Here is an 18382-nt window from a genome sequence, read left to right on the forward strand (position 1 = left end):
CACTTACTAAATATAATTTAACACTTGGATCTCATCTGAGTTGACTGGGATTAAAATGACAACTTTAATTTCCTTACAGAAAAACTATTTTTTTCTTTTAGTCCCACACGATAAAAAGAAGACCCAAATTGTTTCCTCGGGAATTTGGTTTTATTTCACAAAAGTATCACTTAACTAAAACTGTATATTAATAAGTATATAACTGTATACTAACAAAATATAGATTTCTCCTGTTGGGTTAAAGTATACACTTATATGTGTGTTTAGTTTTTAAGATGAACAAACATTCAGATAACATTTTGTGCAATGATTGGTGGTGAGGAGCTGGATTTTTATTAAACAATAATTATATAAGAAGAAAAGAAGCCCTCTTAATGAATATTAAGGTTAATTTTTTAAGAAGTAGGTAGGTATAAAAGTAAATAATGGTGTTTGTTTTAGTAAGAAACAAATTATGCTTTACCAAACAGGAACAACAGGATTAATATGAAGTAATTTTTGTGTCAGTATTCTTTATTAAATTGTGACCCTGGAATATTAGACCTAGTTTCCCTGTTGCTGATCCTCTAAGGTATCAGCTGCACCATACATTATGATATTACACATGTAGGAAGAAATAGTGACATTTGGTAGATTTGTGTTTTTAAAAATATAGCAAACCATAGGATCATAGTTCATATGGTCCAGCCCTCTGTCTTCGGACAAAAATTTTGGAAATTTTTCCATAAGTCTGTTTTAAAGCAGGAAATCATTGAGATCAAGAAGAGTCAAGTCACAACAAAAGTTGGTTCTTTTTCATTTCCCTTCTTTCTAGTTTCAATTCCCTCTTTTTAGATAAGAATTAAAATTTAAAAACCCCAAAGAGGTAAGGCATTATGTTAATGAAAAATTCAACAGAGACATTCTTCGTTCTGGAATCTGTTTCCATATCAAGCTATTATGCTTAATCTGGGAGTCTGATGCTGGCATGAATAGTTTACAGACCATGTGCAGACACAATCCTCTCAGAAACACAAGAGAGAATCACTTTGCAAAAATGACTATATGTTGGTTTATTTCCTCTATGGCAGAGACCCTAATGTTTTGGTATTCACAATAGCAGTTTTGTTGTTTGTTCTTCTCATTAAAGGAAAATGCAGAGAAGGCATATAACTGGCTGGAAATCTCTTGTTCCTTGTCATCACCATCCCAAGAGGATCCTATCAGGATTGTGAGCAAAATATTCCTCTTAAATGTAATTTTATCTTTTTTCAATTGATATTCCCTCCTCAGATGGGAAATTAAATCATATTTTTAAAGGAGAAACTCTGTTTAAATATGGTAGGTGGGGCCCAGAAAGAGAGAAGGAAAGTACAAAGATAAATAGTTCTGTGTTTGGGGAAGATTCATGCAGACAGTTTAGAGTTGACCCCGTTTGGTGGGTAGGAGCTGTGTGATTACTAAATTTAGCCTCTCTGTAAATCAGCCTGTGCTTTCTGCAGCATTACCTTCTTTGATATTTTAAGCCGGTGATTGACATGCAAAGCTGGAGCAAGGAGGGCTCAGTCTGGGACAGGTTGCTTGCCTTGACCATCTTAAAACAGGCCTCTTACCTGAACCATGCTTCCTGCATCCAGAAGGCAACTGAACTCTTCTCTCAGTGGATGGAATTCAGTGGAAAATTAAAGTAAATCTAGACATCTGTCCTGTTCTTTGTTCCTTTCACTTTGATGTAAAAGTCTTTGATCAAGCAAGACATTAGATCTAAAACCTTTCAGTGAGGACAAGAGGGAGAAAGCCATGCTGGGAATTACATATCTGTGTCTCGTGCTCCCATATAGTAAGTGCTCAATAGATTTTGTGAGAAGTGAGGTTTAGGTCCTTTGAGAGGGAGAGCTAAAATGCAGTGGCATAGTAACAGAAAGATAGCCAGAGGGTAGAAGCAGGGGGGTGCCCAAGCTTCAAAAGTAATGTCTTTTCAAGATAAAAAGCAATGTGAAATGTACATGCAGTCAAAACACCAGTGATCATTTGTTAAAACTTTTTTTTTAAAAAAAGGGAGGATACCTTTTAAAAAATACATATTTACTTCTTCATTAATCAATACCACAGACCGATTTTTGACCTCAGATCTCATCTTTGATGGGAAACTAATGATTTGGGCCATCAAAAGTGTGTATATATACAATGGCAAAATGGATTACGGTGGTTATTATAATCAGAAAGGTGCTCAGTGATCATATGGATTATGTTGCCATTCAGTTTAGCAGTTTGCAACCCACAGATACTAACACATGCCACAATCTTTTCAATGTAGGCTTTGATTTCTTTTCAATACAAGATTTTATATAGTTATTGTTAAAACTCTCATTCTAGAGTTGGATGTTTTGAGAAATCAAATTTGTATGTGAATTAAGGAAAATTCATTCCTTAAAACTGAAGAAAAATTTCATTATTTTACCAGAGTGTAATGTGATGGTGTCCATTTTTCCTGTGCCACATTGCTGGTAGGCTATCATAATTTCTTTCCATATAACTAAATCTCAGTGAGCTTCTTGAAATCCTATCTTGAATTCTTCTTTTTGAAAACATTAATTCCAGTCTTCTTCTTTTAGTGCTTTTCCGGTCATTGTGATTAAACTCAAAAATCAGTTTAAGGAAAAGGATCTTTTAGCTCTAGTTTTCTCTTCTTTTTGTTAATGTTTGAATGGGTTGTATGAGTGAGGCTAAAATGTAAACATCCTGCTGTCCTATAACATAAAGAGGTATTATTCCATCTCTATACTTGTTAGAAGAGGGATGATCTTACCTGCAGCAACCCACCTATGGGTTAGATATGGTAGCTCAACATGTTTACTCCGATGCAATACTTAGGAAAATATTGTGGGTAAACCTTATTTATGCTTGTAATCAATAATACATAATTAAATATTATAGGTTTTGTTTTCCTAAACATCAAGACTGCTAGTATTAAGCCATAATGAAGAATTTTCTTATATAGATTAATTACTTCATTCATGTATTGAAAAATACTCATTCATGTATTGAAAAATTCTTTGCATGTTGCCTGTGAACCCGCAGTGCTTGTAGGTACCAAGGATAAAGTAGTAAAAAAACCAATGATGTGTCCTACCTTCAAGGAACTTACAATGTATTTGTTATCAATTTTCATACATTTGTACAGTAAATATACCAAAATCAAAACAATGTAGATCATAATTTAATTGCCTAATCTTTGTTTTGTGATTCAACTGGTACTTGGGATACTTAAGCATATATAGTGGAAACAACCCAAGATCAGGATCATGGGTTTAAATCTCATCTTCAAAATGGCTAGTTATGTCACCTTGCACCAGTTGCTTAACCTTTCCAAGCTTTATTTCCACTTTTTAAAAATCAGGATAATAACAATCTCACTAGGTAGCTTTGACAGTTAAATATGATGTACAGAGACTAGTACAATCTCTACCATATGGTCACTGTATGATAAATGCAAATTTCCTGCCCCATCCCTACTTCTCTGTTGTGTTTTTTCTGAGCTATCAAAATGAGTATCAGTTATTATTTATCTAATGATATTTGGAATTAAAAACCATAGACAAAATTAGAATCAAAACTACTTTAATATTCTATAGGGCAATAAAACCTCAAAATTGTGGTTTCTTCTTTATGTGGACAGAAAAAAATTATTATATCTTATTAGTTTTACAAATTATAAAATGACTGAACCTAATCAATTTTGCTAAATTACAATTTTCTAGATCTAGAGAATCAGATGACTTTCAGATAGTCTTGTTAGAAAATAGTCTTAATGTGGGAATTAAAGTGGCAAGTAATCATGTTTTTTTAAAAAAGATCACATAGCACTAATACAGATTACTCAGTTCTAGAATTCTGTATAAACCACTGCTTTTATATGTCAGAAATCATCTCTTGTATATATGGATTCCATAAAGTTTCTATTTTCATCTCTGAGCAAGTTAAAATTTTATGATTATTCTCCTTGCTAATATTTTATTATCAGTAGAGAAAAACACAAATAATTTGGAAAGTAAAGTTACATAAAATAATTTTATAAAAGTTTGACAGAAAAAAAGGTTTAACACATTAGGTACTGAAAATAACTCATGGGTGATTCTGTTATAGCAATTTAAAATTATAATAAGAAAACAAGAGTTTTTTGTTTCATAGGACTTTTTTTCCACTTCTGTTCTTCTTATTACAGCATTCTAACAGATGTTTTAAAGATCGTATATTCCGTGGGTGCTCAAACGGCAATAGGATGGAATTACCTTTTAGAGCAAAATATGGATTGTCACTTTCAGGTGCTGAAAAAACCAAAATTCTGTGTGCATTGTCAACCAGCAAACATCAGGAAAAGTTAATGAAATAAGTGCACTAATTTAAATTGTTAAAAATAAACTGATATAAATTCAATGAAGTCACTAAAATATTGGCCACTAATTCCAAAGGCATAAAACAATTGAATCAGGATTTGATTTGGTTTGACTTTACCTCCCCAAAATATATACTGACAAAATGCAAATAGTGAAAACAGATATTCCCTAGTTATTAATCAAGTGACTGATACTAGACAAATGCCCATGTTTTACTTTTAAAACCTTGGAGAAAAATTACCACAAAATTACATTCTTATATATAAGATGTTGTACAAGATGCTAATCAAAGTTCTTTGAGGGGTGCCTGGGTGGCTCAGTGAGTTAAGCGTCTGACTTCAGCTCAGGTCATGATCTCATGGTTCATGAGTTGAGCCCAGGGTCGGGGTCTGTGCTCTCAGCTCAGAGCCTCAGAGCCTAGAGCCTGCTTTGGATTCTGTGTCTTCCTCTCTTTGTTCTCCTTGCCCACTCATGCTCTGTCTCTCTCTCTTTCTAAAAAATAAACATTAAAAATATTTTTTTAATTTAAAGTTATTTGAAATAATAGGTAAATAAAATTACTGCCAGAAAAAAAAAAATTAAAAGTTCAACTGGAACATTAAAAATGTTAGCCAGTAAAGAATTTATTACTGTTTATGGTAAATTATAATTTTATCATGCATTTCTTTCTTCTATTCTCTTAAGATATTGGTAGCCCGAGTTAGCCTCTATTACATAACACACACTATGAGAAGTCAAATGCTCTTTATTTCTTCAGATTAATTGAACTAAGAATGGGTGGAAAGGTCATCAAGACACAGGAGTTGGTGCCTCTTCCTCATGCAATCTCCAGAAATCCAAAGGGACAGCAATTAGCCTGGAAATTTTTAAGAGAAATTTGGACCCATCTCCTTGAAAAGTTGGTATTCATTTATATCCAACGTGTGTTCTTCCACCTAGATGTGCCTGAAACCACATATTTCGGTCGCCTGAAACCAAGTGTAATGATGTGCATATGAATGTGAATGATCCTATTTCTTCCCAAATAGTTTGATGAACTCTGTTAGTTTGAAAACTTTATAGTCCAAATTATTCTGTCGAGGTGTGAGGGAGAAGAATGAGAAGTGAATGGGAAATAGATTTCTTGCACTCAGCTGGGAGCAAATGTGAGCTGAATTAAGTCCAGTCATCAGCCCCTGTATCACACTCCTCCTAGCTTCCTCACCAGCTCAGAAGAACCCATATATAGTGAAGTGAAGCCATATATAGTGCATTAAACACATTTGACTTGGTTTGTTAATATAGTTTGTTCTAGGGGGAAATTTCAGGAATTTTTTTTAAATTGGCATCAGCCTTATATTTTATTTATTTTTGATAGAGAGAGACAGAGCACAAGTGGGGGAGGGGCAGAGAGAGAGGGAGACACAGAATTTGAAGAAGGGTCCAGGCTCCGAGATGTCAGCATAGAGCCTGACATGGGGCTTGAACTCACAAACTGCGAGATCATGACCTGAGCTGAAGTCGGACGTTCAACCGACTGAGCCACCCAGGTGCCCCTAAATTTCAGGAATTTTGATGAGAGCTAATCCCCTCTCTCAGTTCCCCTGGGGAAGTGGTACAGTGGAGAACTTAGAGGGGCTGACTGGAAGTGTTTGGGGAGCCCCCCTTCAAAACTCCATTGGCTCTGAGTCTTTTCTGGAGTTTCAACTTTTCAGAGAATCAGAGCTCACTCCAGCATGCGCCTAGGCCTAAAATATCCCCCAGAATGAACCAATAATGATTCAGTTTCATTGGAAAGTACAGGATGGCTTTGCTTCCTCTCACAAAAACACCTGCTAAGGCACTCAGCCATTCCTCATTCAAATACAAAATGTCTCTTACAAACTGTATGGAAAATACCCTCAATCCAAGAGCTGTGCAGTTTGTTCTGTTCATCTTAATGTCAGTTTGTGTCTTTGATTCTAGTCCTCCCCAGTTCCTCTTCCCTCCTATTTGTTAGCCATGAAGGATTCAGAGTCCTCCATAAAGCTTTGTGTAAGCAAAAAGAGCATTTTCACCCCTCTCCCAGGCCTTTAAGGGATTGACATTCACATGGGACCAAAGAGAAACTCCATATATATAATTTATATATATAATATAAAATGTGTGTGTGTGTGTGTGTGTGTTTCCTTAAAAACTCTGCAGCAATCATTGGTTGGGGTGTTTGTATGACTGTCAGTTCCCTCTTGAAATGATCAGACTTTTTCTGCAATGCCATAGATTTCCTTTGTCACTAGAAAAGATCCTCCTGCCTGACCATGTGCACAGCCTAGACTTGGACTCATTTCTGGGATGTATCTGTGCTCTGCTTTTCAGCATGAATCCCTTTGACATATGGTATAAATTCTCTATATAAGACACCAGGGTGAAGGATAGAGTCTGTGGCTGCAAATGACAGTTCTACAAAATAACATTGCCCCCCAAAACACAGTGTATAAATGCAGTGGATTTCCAAAATGGGATGGGGAAGTGTGTAAGACAATAAGTAGTATATTAGAGTGCAAGAAGAACGTATTACTGTATATACTAGTTCTAACACCATTAAATTTTCTTTTTAACCTACAACCTAATTGATAAATAAAAATATGTATATTGGGAAGTTCTTAGAAAAAATTCTTTACCAATGGAGTACATAATAAAAAAATATAGACAATGCTGCTTTCAGCATAAACATCAATTTAAACATAAACATTGCTGACAAAGATAGTCACAGTTCCTAAAAAAGGCTTTATCTACATTTTTATCTTATGGTCAAATTTGTTACATTTCATAACTTTGGGATTTTACTGGATAAATAAGTTATTCTTATAATAATTAATAGTGTATATGATAATGTACAAACATCATACAGTGCCACATATCTGTTTAAAAATTTTTTTAATGTTTATTTGTTCTTGAGAGAGAGAGACAGAGCACGAGCAGGGGAGAGGCAGAGAGAGGGAGACACAGGATCCATAGCAGACTCCAGGCTCTGTGCTGTCAGTGAAGAACCTGACATGGGGCTCAAACTCACAAACTGTGGGACCATGACCTGAGCTGAAGTTGGACGCCCAACCGACTGAATCACCCAGGTGCCCCATGAATGCTACATATTTTAAAAACAAATGACATAATAAACACAAGGCTGGTATTTCTATTAAATTTGTGGGTTTCCTTTTTGTCTTCAAATTTGACTAGGCTCATTTGCCATGAGAGTGATCATCTCTGGAACAACATTTCACTCCTCTTCCAAGGAGTTACAAGAGGTTTGTGATTCCCTATTGCTAACAATTTAAAAATAAGTGTTCAGGGGCTCCTGGGTGGCTCAGTCAGTTAAGTGTTGGACTCTTGATTTCGGCTCAGGTCACATCTCACAGTTTGTGGATATAGTTTGTGGACTTGGTTTGTGGGTTCAAGCCCCACATTGGGCTCTGTGCTGACAGCACAGAGTTTGCTTGGGGTTCTCTCTCTTCCTTTCTCTCTCCCCTTCCACAACTTGCATGCATGCTCTTTTTCTCTCTCAAAATAAATAAATAAGGTTTAAAGTCTCATTTTATTAAAAGAAAATAAGTAGTTTGTCCAATGTCATGTAGCAAGTAATTGGAGGGGACAGGTCTAGAACTTCTTAAAATACAGGTGTTTATAGCATTCAAAATAAAAATTACCCATGAGACATGAGTCCTTTCATATTATTTCTTGCATATTACAACATCACTGAAGGGACTATGTTGAAGTTTGGAAGAATACTTAAAGGTATTGTAACAAAACTACTGTTGGTGGCAATTCTACTTCTTTTTAAAATCATTCTAATGTTTTACATATTTCCAAAATAAATATTGAATTGTTTATTCTTTAAAGAAACTAAGAATTACAGAATTTAAATCCTGGCTCATGACTTACTCTATGACTTGGTTTGATCACTTAAAGTTTTTATCCAGTGTGCTCACTTGTAAGATGAGGATTTATCATTCCTGTCTTACATTATCTATTTGAAGATAAAGTGAAATAACAATTATACACAAAAAGAGAGGAATAAAACAACCATTTAGAGGTTGGCAGAGAAATTATTCTGGTGTTTGTATAATTTGCAAGCTGTTTCGAACCCCTTTGCAAGAGCAAGTTTTAATGAACTATTCCAGTGATTTTTTTCTTGCTTATTTTTCAGGTGAAACTGTTCTTTGAATCTCTTAAGGCCCAAGGACGATATCTAGGTACTTTTCAAATTATTCTGGAAGCCATATCCAAAAATACCAAGTGGCTGAAGAAGAATCTTCCCACTCTGAGGACTTGGCTACTGGTTAGTATTTAAATGGTCAATAGGAAGAGCACATCAGATGTGGGCATGAAGTCAGCAAAGCTCAGGTCAAAGTCCTGGATATTTTGTCTAAAACAGTAAGAAGCCTCAACAAATCAACCAGCACAGATGCCTGCTCTCAGCTGTTGTTTCTAGCTGACAGATGTATGATGTTGAGGTAGGGGAAGGCCAGTTCAGTAGGCTATTTAAATGTAAACTTCCTGAATAATGGAGATATGTGGAGATGGAGATATAGATGTATAGACATAGCTGTAATAGATTAGCCACACCACAGACTACCTACATTGCCTTAAATCATGACATTCTTTGCTTCTTTGATGCTTTTTCTAATCTTGTTATGCAAACTGGAGTTTGCTCAGTTTTATCTTCAAGGAAACATAGTCAATTCTTTTTTAAAAATTTTTCATCTGCATCTCTTCATCTCGTTGCCTTCTTCTTCCTTCATCTCAGACTGAATAGTTCATTTGATTTTTACTATTCATGGAAAATCAGAATCGAATTATGAAGTTTAAGGATCAGGAACACAGAGAATTTGTCATCAGATCTCAGATTATTAGAAACTAGATGTCAACGTTTATCAGTGAAGCTGGGAGGGCTGCTTGACTTGAACCTCACACTCCTAAAGAACCTCAGAGACAGCCTTTTGAGGTCATCTCCACGGGCAATAAAATCTGCAGTCACAAAGGTGCAGGAGAGAAAAATGATGCCTCACTGCTTTAACCCATACACTAATGTATTGTTAATACATCTTTGGAAAATTGCAAAATTAGACTGTACTGTGTATATTTCTGGTTAACTCATGGTTTAATGTAAATATTTCGATGAATCATCATATTGTATAACCCAGTTTTAGTGTTTCTTCATATTTTAAGAGAAACTCTTGATCTCTGAAGTGCTTTTCTGGATCCTTCTTTTAATTGTGTTAATAAGGTATTTGGAATGAAAAAAGAAATAACACTCTAAATACAGGTAGTACATTTAATAAATTAATGTTCCCACGTATGAATCAATATGAAGATATAAACACATTCTGGAAAGATTTGAATCAGTATACAGATGATTGACTAATTTGGTCAATTAAGGGAAGCTGGACTATTGAGGCTGGGCTTGTGTGGGGAGGGTGTTATCCATTTTGGAGTGGTAGTTTGAAGCTTTAAGATCTTTCTCTGGTTCCACAGGCAGAGACAGGATACAGTTGGGATGGTCCATGGGCATGACCCAATATACATTTTGTTAAGTTTGTTTTCAAATCATTTCTTGGAATCTTTGAAGCATCTTTGACTCTAGATTTGACTCAGTCATGGTCCTACCATGTGTATAATATGTGATGTCACTCTAGAATTATGTGTACTTTTAAATAAAGAAACTGAAAAGTAAAGAATATTATTCCCCCCCAATAATATGTAAATTAAGCAGCAAGTGTGCATGAGTTTTGGTAGATTTGTGCTGTCGTATTTATTTCCATAAAAGTAAAGTCCTTTCCTTTGTATAGTAAGTTATCTACCATAGGTTTCCAAGTTTTTATTCTCTTCCTTGTAGTTCCTTATTTATATGCATGTGTAACTTCTCAGGTCCTTAACAATTGAGTACAGAAGTAGGTGTAGCAATAGAATTACCAGTTTTATTATTTGTTGAGAATGAACATGAGAATCACTGTGCCAATAATGTTTTAACAAATAAGGAGTTGTTGTTTTTTTTTTTTCAAGAAGTATATTGTACTTAGTGTGGTATTTCAAAATCTTTATGGTAGATGACAAACCCCCAACACAAACTAAGACTTGGCTAAAGTTAGTTTTACTTCCTTTCACCCCAAATGAACAAACAAGTTGCAAAAAAAAAAAAAAACACAAAAAACTATAGACAAGATCATGAATAGATGATGGAGAGAGCATATACAACTCCATACCTCGCTGAATGCCAGCAGACCCTTGGGAGAATTTTGTGGTGTCTGAACCCCACTCAGAATGAGAAATCTCCCAGATCATAGGCGCCCAGAACCAATGTCTTGCTTCCTTTTAGGCTTTGTGTAGGAGGGACTTGAGCCCGCAAGAGTCCAGCTTGCCACCATGATAGGAATTTCTTGTGCTACCTCACGTATATAGTTCTGCAATTCATTCCTTTCTGTGTCATTGGGTCTATTTGAGGTTCCAGAGAAGCAAGCAATCAGAGATCTGATTATCTGAAGGACATTCCTAGGTTTTTGTTTTGTTTTGTTTTGGTTTGAGTGGGGACGGAGTTCATTCCATCCTAACTACAAGAAGGATCTCCAAAGAGACACGGAAGCTAGTTTTCCAGTTGAGCATTGTGTCTACCAAACACAAGGTCATTTAAAATGGCCACATTTTCGGGCACCTGGGTGGCTCAGTCGGTTAAGCGTCCGACTTCGTCCGACTTCGCTCAGGTCATGATCTCGCGGTCCGTGAGTTCGAGCCCCGTGTTGGGCCCTGTGCTGACAGCTCGGAGCCTGGAGCCTGTTTCAGATTCTGTGTCTCCCTCTCTCTGCCCCTCCCCTGTTCATTCTCTGTCTCTTTCTGTCTCAAAAATCAATAAACGTTAAAAAAAATTTTTTTTTTAAATAAAATGGCCACATTTTTACTTCGCAACATCCTTAGATTCATTACTGGCCTTCTTTCTTCCATTTAACCATGTGCCACTGTCTTTTATTTCGGTGTGTAATGGTTTACAACTTTTGTATTTACAGGATTTAAATCATTTATCTGTTATATTGTCTGCTTCCTGAAATCTTGATCTCATCAAAGTCATGTTTCCAAATCATAAGGAAGAAATGGTGAAAAATATTATGAAAGAAGTAGGTTGGCTGGGTTGAAGCACATGCATGTTTTATGTAATCTAATACTTTGATAGTGCCAGATTATCTTCCTGAAAGGGGATGTTAATTCACTTTCTTTTTACCCCTGTATCCTTTGCTTGTCAGTACCAAGTGTTAATCTAGTAACACTTTCCCAGTAAAATACAGCTTCGCCAGATATTTACATAACTATGCCACTAGTCTCCTTTGATTGTTACTTGCTTGATACATCTTTCTGTATCCTGTTACCTTGAATTTTTCTATATTTAATTTCAGATGGGTCTTTTGTAAACATGCTATACTTGAATTTTGTTTCCTATTATGTTTCCCATCTTGGGCAAGCTCAGGCTTTCCCATCTGTCCTTTCCACTCTCAAAGGCATAAAAACTGAAGCTTCAGATGCCCTCGAGGTGAATACTGACTTCAGCCTTCTGCTTACCCCTCAGGGTTCCTGCCTTCAATTAGTTTTTGATCCATGACTATTTCTCACTGGCTTTCCAAGTCATCCATACATTCAAACAATTAAAAAATACATTTTAGTCTACATTTTTAATTATTCTTAGTAAGAAGGTCAGTCAAGGTACCTGGTCTAGCATATTCCCAGAAGCTATAATAATTTATTTTCCCATGTGCAAATGCCTAACACTTTTACATAAGAGGCTCCTTAGGATGGAAATTGGTTTGCAATATTGACTTCATAGTATTGATTTCTCATAAATAAAATTGTGGGATGCCTAACATTGTATCAGGAAGGTAGTAGTATAAACTACTTTGTTCAGGATTTAAATCAGGAAAATCTTCCAATATTCATAGGGAGAAATGGCTGGAAAGTCTGAGAAATGTAAACTTAACTAGCAAGGTAAAAAAAAAGTGTCTATGTTTCAATCACTTACACAAACTTTACTCTGCATCCATAACTCCAATATCTTTTGCTACTTTTTTCTCTTTATCCAAAAGTTTTCATCTTCTACCATGTTCCCAGGTAAAGTCAGGAAGCCAGTTCTCTACTCTTGGCACATGATTAATCTCGAACTTTTAGGTATTTACACATATGATTTCCCACACTTGAAAGTTCATGCCTCCCTCTGTAGAATTATACCATATTTCTTTCTTTCAATACCTCATTTCAGGTTCATGCTTCAGTGTAGGAGATTCCCGTGCTAATACCACCTGACATGTCCCTGTAGTCATCTAAACAATACCTCAGTTACAATACAAACCCCATTTTATTTTTTTTCAAAGTTTATTTATTTATTTAGAGAGAGAGAGCAGGGGAGGGGCAGAGGGAGAGGGAGAGAGAAAGAATACCAAGCAGGCTCTGCACCCGCAGTGCTGAGCCTGACATGGGGCTCCAACTCATGAACAGTGAGATCATGACCTGAACTGAAACCAAGAGTCAAATGCTTAACCTACTGAGCCACACAGGCACCCCTACAAACCCCATTTTATTTTATTAAAAACATTTTTTTAATGTTTATTTATTTTTAACAGAGACAGAGACAGAACGACGGGGGAAGGGCAAAGAGAGAGACACAGAATTCAAAGCAGGCTCCAGGCTCCGAACTGTCCCAACAGAGCCTGACCGGGTTCAAACTCATGAACCATGAGATAATGACCTGAGTTGAAGTCAGCTGCCCAACCAACTAAGCCACCCAGGTGCCCCCAAACCCCGTTTTAAGGTAGGCAGAGTGAATTGTCTATGAAAAGACTTAAGGGATACAAAGAATATTATTTCTTGGTTTTAAAACCGTATTTCTCATTAAAAACTGTTTTCTAGCAAACTGAGCTTAGAAATTCTTTTGTTGTTTGTTTATTTTTGAAAGAGAGAGACAGACACAGAGACAGGGCACACGCAGGGGAGGGGCAGAGAGAGAGGGAGACACAAATCTGAAGCAGGCTCCAGGTAGAACACTGTAACCCTCAAACATGGAAAGAGGCAGGAATGAGGTGTGGGGAACTTTTTCTAAAAGAGAAACACTCTCTTCATGGCACAAGGCTATTAGCATATGCTTTTATTTCCTGTCTATTCATGCTCCAGATGTAGGCCTGAAGACTTAGGTAGGAATTTTAGAAGGACAAACAGAGCTTTTTAAGCTGGCAAGGGGTAAACAGGTACAGATATTCAAGCTGATAAAGATCAAAGAAAAGGTCTGGTCTGAAACAACTATGCACAATTCATGTGAACCAGACAGAGCCCACAGGAGTCAGACCCTATGTCCTGCGCAAATTAATTCAACTTACACTCAGGGACTAAATTAGGGTTATTTAAACAACAATGAAAAAGTTGTTGGTTGAGAGAGAGGCTGGATAGCATTTAAAGGTTTGGGGGCGCCTGGGTGGCTCAGTTGGTTGAGCGGCCAACTTCGGCTCAGGTCATAATCTCGCCGTCCGTGAGTTCGAGCCCCGCTTCGGGCTCTGTGCTGACCGCTCAGAGCCTGGAGCCTGTTTCAGATTCTGTGTCCCCCTCTCGCTGACCCTCCCCTGTTCATGCTCTGTCTCTCCCTGTCTCAAAAATAAATAAAAATGTTAAAAAAAAATTAAAAAAAAAAAGGTTTGTATTTTTTTTATTCTTATTCTACCTTGTTCCTTATCTATAAGGCAACTGTTATGACACTACTAATTAAAAGCACTGTTTTATTTTATTTTTTTCTTTTTCAAAGCATTGTTTTAAAAATAATGTTCTATAGTCCAGGAAAACCACCTGGTAAGAAAAGCGTATTATTCTTCTAGTTTCAGATAACTATTTCTCTGGGTAGCCTAGCTGTTTGGATATTAAGGCCATGGGGAATATACTATTGTCTCCACCATCTCACTGAGGACCTAGGTAGAAATAACACCTGCAGTGTTGGCCTTGCAAATCCAAATCTAAAAAATGCTGTCTAAAAAAGGAAACCTCTTAGACTTTTTTTTCAAAATACATCTTCTCTTACCCAGTTGCCTTTCCTTCTGTAATTTCACCATTACAGATCCATTCCTTTGGGCTAATGAAAGTTAAAGTATTACATTGTAACTCATTAGTCATGCTTTAGTGTGACTTTTTAATTTTTTTAAATTAATACTTAGTTCTTTATAGCTAGCTGAGAAAAGAGCTCTAAGGAGAGAGAGAGAGAGAAACCTGAACCTGGGAGAGAGATTGGCGTGGGTGGGTTCGGGAATAAGGGCACTACTCCAGAAAATACTGGTTTGGTAGGAAGCTCTGGAAGGCAGTATCTGTCACTTAACTCAAGGGTGTGGTATACAGATAGCATTTGATAAATATTTGTTGACTGTGTGAAGCAGCACCTAGAAGTGCTGAAGGAAAATAGAAAATAGAACCTGGTAGAACTCAGAGACACCTACTCACCAATTTTGCCCCAGACTGGGCCTGCTAGTGCATATGTATACTTCTGTGTCATTTGTTATGCATTATGTATATATTCTGTGTGCTTGTCCTGACTGGCTCAATGTATTGTAAGCACCTTAAAAGCGAAACTGTAGCTCCTGTTCTGTTTTTAGTTCTCTTTGGTGTTCTGTGCACCATGGACACTCCACAAATGTTGCTAACTGACAGCCTGTGCTGGCAGCTCTCAGCCAGAGGGAGGAAATAAGCATCTGAGTCATCCCAGAGTCAGCCAAGAATCACAGTAAAGTGTAATTTTCTGCATAAATATTACAGTACCTTCTCATGTTCAAAAACAAACAAAAACCTGAAGGACACATTTAATGGGAATGAACCTTAGACAGGCTCTGTTTTAGCATAGCTGTTAGAAATAAAGAAAGGAGAAGGAAAACTGAAACAGAATCTTCAGGAGTGTAGACATCTCCCTAGAAAGAGGTCAGTCAAAAATTCCAGCTAGAGATAATTTCTAAAAATACCTTTTGTATCTTCTGACTTTTATAGAAGAGGATCTATGATTGGTTTTCATAGCCTGGAGCAGGGCCCACCATCTCTGACACTTCCTAGCCTGGCTACGCCCCAGCTGATGCAGGACTTAGATACCAATATCAAAAACTTAGGACATCATTATTTTTAATTATCAGATTGGAATATATCAGCATTGTACAAATTTTTTGATTTCGCATTACACTTTGCAAGTATAAACTTTTTTTTTGCATGCAATACGCATGGTATTAAAGTTTCACAATTCACATCTAATAGTAATAGCAAATACATCCTTAGTGCTTTTTTGTACCGGTTTCTGTCCAAAGCACGTTTGGTGTGTTAATTCATCTTTTTCTCACAGTAACCCTAAGAGGGTGGTAGCTGTCTCCTCAGTTTACAAAGGAGAAAATAAAGCCCAGGGGGTTAAGCAACTTGCTACAGTCACAGGGACAATGGTTTTTAGGACATTCTCAGAGTGCATATCAACATGGTCAATTCTAGAACATTTTTTTTCACCCAATAACATGCCCTATATTTATGAACACTCACTTCCCATTCCTCTCTCCCTACAGTCTTAGGCAACCACTAACCTACTTTCTCTACCCATTTGCCTACTGTGAACTTTTCATATAAATGGAATAATGTAATATATGGTCTTCTGTAACTGGCTTCTTTGATGAACATTTATGTCGTTTATACTTTTCGGCTATTATGAACAATGCCACTATGAACATTAATGTACAAGTGTTTGTATAGATACACATTTTCAATTATTTTGGCTTTATACCTGCAGTGGAATTGTTGGGTCATTTGTTAACTCTATGTTTAGCTTTTGGAAGAACAGCCAGACTATTTTCCAACACAGCTGTACCATTTTATATTCCCACCAGCAGCGCGTAAAGGTTCTAATTTCTCTACATCTTGGCCAACATTTATTATGTCTGCCTTTTTGATTCTAGCCATCCTATGCCTGTGCCTAGCCATAATGTGAAGTGGCATCTCATTGGGGTTTTGATTTGCATTTGCTTAATGGCTAATGATATTGACCCTCCTTTCATGTGTTTATTGGTCATGTGTATGTCTTCACTGGAGAAATGTCTATTCAGATCTTCTGCTCATTTTTAATTGACTTGTCTTTTATTCTTGAGTTGCAAGAGTTCTTTATATATTCTTGATACAAGTCCCTTGTGAGGTATATGATTTGCAAATATTTTCTCCCATTTTGTGTGTTGTCTTTTTACTTCCTGATGATATCCTTTGAAGTCAAATCTTTCTTGATACTTATCTTCAACTTTGTTAGAAAGATACTGCTATAATGAGTTGAATTGTGCACCGCCCCCTCCTCCCAAATTCACATGTTGAAGTCATAGCCCTCATTACCTCAGAATGTGACTTTCCTTGGAAATAAGATCTTTGTAGATTTAATTAGTTAAGATGAGGTCATACTGTTGAAGGGTGGGTGCCTGATCCAGTATGACTAGTTTCCCTTATTAAAAGGGAAAATATGGACTCAGGTGTGCACACAGGGAGAATGCCACCTGAAGACTGAAGTTACACTGCCACCAGCCAAGGAAGCTAGGACAGAGTCCTGGAACGTATCTTTCCCTGGTGCCTTCAGAGAGAACATGGCCCTGCTGACTCCTTGATCTTAGGTTTCTAACCTCCAGAACTATGAGACAATACATTTCTGTTGCTTAAGCTACCTAGATTGTGATAACTTTTACAACAGCCTTCACAAACAAATATAAATGTCCAATTTATTTTTCTATTTTAGTAGTTACTTCCAGATCAGAATTTGAAGTTTAATAATATACCGTTTCTTGGTTTGGAATCCTGATTACATTGATAAATTATATGCAAAATTACATTGAATTGGGCTCTGTCTTTACTTTTCCTGTGACAAATGTCTTAGGGTTTAAAGAAATTATCAAAATATTATTAAAATATATCAGTGTTCATAACCTTCAGTTGACATTTAGACTGCCTGCTTGATATTTTGGTTGCTTAACCCTCCCTTCACCCTTCTGAATAATAAAAATGATTTTGCCCAAGTCCCCCCACCTCTCCCATATGAAACAGGGAAGTAATCCTAACTCAGCATTCCTAAACTCTACTTTGTGTAAGGAACCACTCATAGTAACCCTGTTTTTATTTCTAGTGATTGGTTTGGAAATGTACAAAATGCAGTTTTGGCAATTGAAACCTAGGGAGAATCTTAATGGGGGATTTTTGAGAAAAGTTTCCTTGCTCTTGAGGAAGACACACCAAAGAAAATATTCCTTCTGCCTTCTCTGATGCAACCCCTTTTTGTCCACATGACACTCAGTCTTTCGGAAAATTGTTCACAGAGTAGACAGAATGAGAAGCTGGGTTCTCGGTGAGGTTGGGAGCTGTGACCAGACACTGTTCTATCTCTGCACTTAACATGAGATGAAAAATTTCCTTGATGTCCATGCTAGTTTGATTCAGCATATTGATTCTTGTAGTTCAAAGCATCTGACTTACTATATAACTGTTCCTTTCTAATAACCTTCTAGTTTATTTAACTGAATCTTTTTGCTAATGTTTAAGCTCTACAAGAACTCTGTTGCATAATTGTTCTGCTTTCCTTAGTGCTCTAAACATTTCTTAGCTTGTTATAGCTTCAAACATCACTAAATGATGCAGAGCATGTGTGTTGCAAATAGGCTACGGATGTAATGAGACACTGATTCCTCTGGTCCTTAAGTTGACTGGGTAGAGTCTGGAGTCACTGGAAACCTCATGGTGGTCACCTTTGTCCTGGAAACAAGCATCATCCTCTGTGTATTCAAGAGTGCTGAATAGGGGCGCCTGGGTGGCTCACTCCGTTGAGTGTCTGACTTCAGCTCAAGTCACGATCACACCGTCTGTGAGTTCGAGCCCTGTGTCAGCCTCTGTGCTGACAGCTCAGAGCCTGGAGCCTGCCTCAGATTCTGTGTCTCCCTCTCCCTCTGCCCCTCCCCTGCTCATGCTCTGTCTCTCTCTCTCTCTCTCTCTGTCAA

The 18382-nt window shown here is 36.9% G+C and overlaps 1 protein-coding gene across 1 annotated transcript in view; it reads left to right on the forward strand.

The window, feature by feature from the left end:
- Nucleotides 1-9035, forward strand: part of ERAP2 (endoplasmic reticulum aminopeptidase 2) — a 40393-nt gene extending 31358 nt beyond the window's left edge. The window contains 6 exon segments of the mRNA XM_049648896.1: nucleotides 1482-1666; nucleotides 4205-4283; nucleotides 4286-4389; nucleotides 5134-5276; nucleotides 7563-7639; nucleotides 8539-9035. Coding sequence (XP_049504853.1) covers nucleotides 1482-1666; nucleotides 4205-4283; nucleotides 4286-4389; nucleotides 5134-5276; nucleotides 7563-7639; nucleotides 8539-8682 — 732 coding nt within the window. The 3' untranslated portion in view covers nucleotides 8683-9035.
- Nucleotides 9036-18382: the final 9347 nt, after the last annotated feature.

Source organism: Panthera uncia, assembly GCF_023721935.1.
Source record: "Panthera uncia isolate 11264 chromosome A1 unlocalized genomic scaffold, Puncia_PCG_1.0 HiC_scaffold_17, whole genome shotgun sequence".
NCBI lineage: Eukaryota > Metazoa > Chordata > Mammalia > Carnivora > Felidae > Panthera > Panthera uncia.